The following is a 1,393-nucleotide window of genomic DNA, read 5'->3' as shown; positions in this document are numbered from 1 at the left end:
ACCACTGCTGCCAAGCAGCAGCAGCAGCAGCAGCAGCAGCAGGCGTCGAAGGTAGCGGCAGCTGCGGTGAGGAGTTTGCCCCTGTTGCTAGTGCTACTGCAGTGCTCGGCTGCTGCAGTGCTGCAGCAGCAGTTGAAATGCTGCTGCATCCAACCTGCTGCTGCTGCATGCTGCTGCTGCATGCTGCTGCTGCATGCTGCTGCTGCTGCTGCTGCTGCTGAGTGTGTTCAGGATAGCGACTGGGAGGAAGACAGCAAAAGAAAAGGCAAAAAGGGACGGGGCGGCAAAGCTTCAGGTGTCTCTTCACCTCAGCCTGCTGCTGCTGCTGCTGCTGCTGTAGTTGCAGCTGCTTCTGTTGCTGTTGCTGCTGCCCCTCTTGCTGCAGCACCGGCCAACAAGGCCCCTCGTTCGAGTCTGTTGCTGCTGAGGCGTTTCAGGAGGAAAGCAAAAGGCCGCTTTATCGTCTGCGCAGCAGCAGCAGCAGCAGCAGCAGCAGCAGATTGTGGGTGTGGGGATGGAGGATATCGATGCTGCTGGGATCGCCTCTTGGGACACGATCCCAGCGCATGCAAAGGAAGCCTTTTGGGGCTTGCTGCAGCCTCGGCTGGCCAAGGTACGCATGCACCACGCACGCGGCAGCCAGTGCAGCGGCAGCATCACCAGCAGCAGCAGCAGCAGCAACAGCAGCAAGAGAGCGGCTTGAGGGAGGTGAGGGAATTGCTTGGGCCAAAGATGAACAGGCACAAAAAACGGAAACACAAAAAAAGGCAAAAGAGACAGACTAGCTTTCAAGACGAACTGCTGCTGCTGCTGCTGCTGCTGCTGCTGCTGGGGGCCCCTCTGTGTCGTCGCAGGCCTTCGCTGCAGCAGTTGCTGCTTGCCAAGCTTCCGTGCTGCAGCAGCAGCAGCAAAAAGCAGCAGCCGAGGGAGAGCTGCTACAGCAGCGATATGAGCTGCTGTGTCTCGGCTTGAAAGCTCTCGAGGTGAGAGCTTGTAATTCTGCTGCAGCAGCAGCAGCAGCAGAATTAGCAGCAGCAGCAGCAGCAGCAGCAGCAGCGTACGCCAGCATCAGCGGCAGAAGAGCCAGTCAGCAGCAGGGGTAGGCCAGCTACCACATGTTTTAGGTTCCGGTGTTGCTGCTGCTGTTGCATTGTGCGGGTTTGTAGGAGCAGCAGCAGCAGCAGCAGCAGAAGCCAAGTCCGCTGGCAGCATATCTTTTCAAGTCTCTCGTCTTTGAAATCATCGACAAACTTATTGTTACAGCATTCAGACACGCCAACGGTAATTTGCTGCTGTTGCTGCTCTCTTGCAGTAGCTGCTGCTGCTGCTTTTGCTGCTGCTGCTGCTGCTTTAGCTGCTGTTGCTGATTGCGCTGCTGTGGCTGTGCCGCCGA

General features: G+C 57.6%; 1 protein-coding gene across 1 annotated transcript; it reads left to right on the top strand.

The window, feature by feature from the left end:
• Positions 1-437: 437 nt before the first annotated feature.
• ETH_00043310 (uncharacterized protein) lies at positions 438-1,281 on the top strand (the record flags this gene model as incomplete). Its single annotated transcript, XM_013376424.1, has 3 exons — positions 438-613; positions 855-983; positions 1,167-1,281. Coding segments are annotated over 3 exons (420 nt in total), but the record flags the coding sequence as incomplete, so codon positions are not given.
• Between the last annotated feature and the right edge of the window lie 112 nt (positions 1,282-1,393).

Source organism: Eimeria tenella, genomic scaffold, assembly GCF_000499545.2.
Source record: "Eimeria tenella Houghton genomic scaffold, Eth_scaff3428, whole genome shotgun sequence".
In the NCBI taxonomy this organism is placed as follows: domain Eukaryota; phylum Apicomplexa; class Conoidasida; order Eucoccidiorida; family Eimeriidae; genus Eimeria; species Eimeria tenella.
Note: the sequence above shows the minus strand (reverse complement) of the source record. Positions and strands in the feature narration are given on the sequence as shown.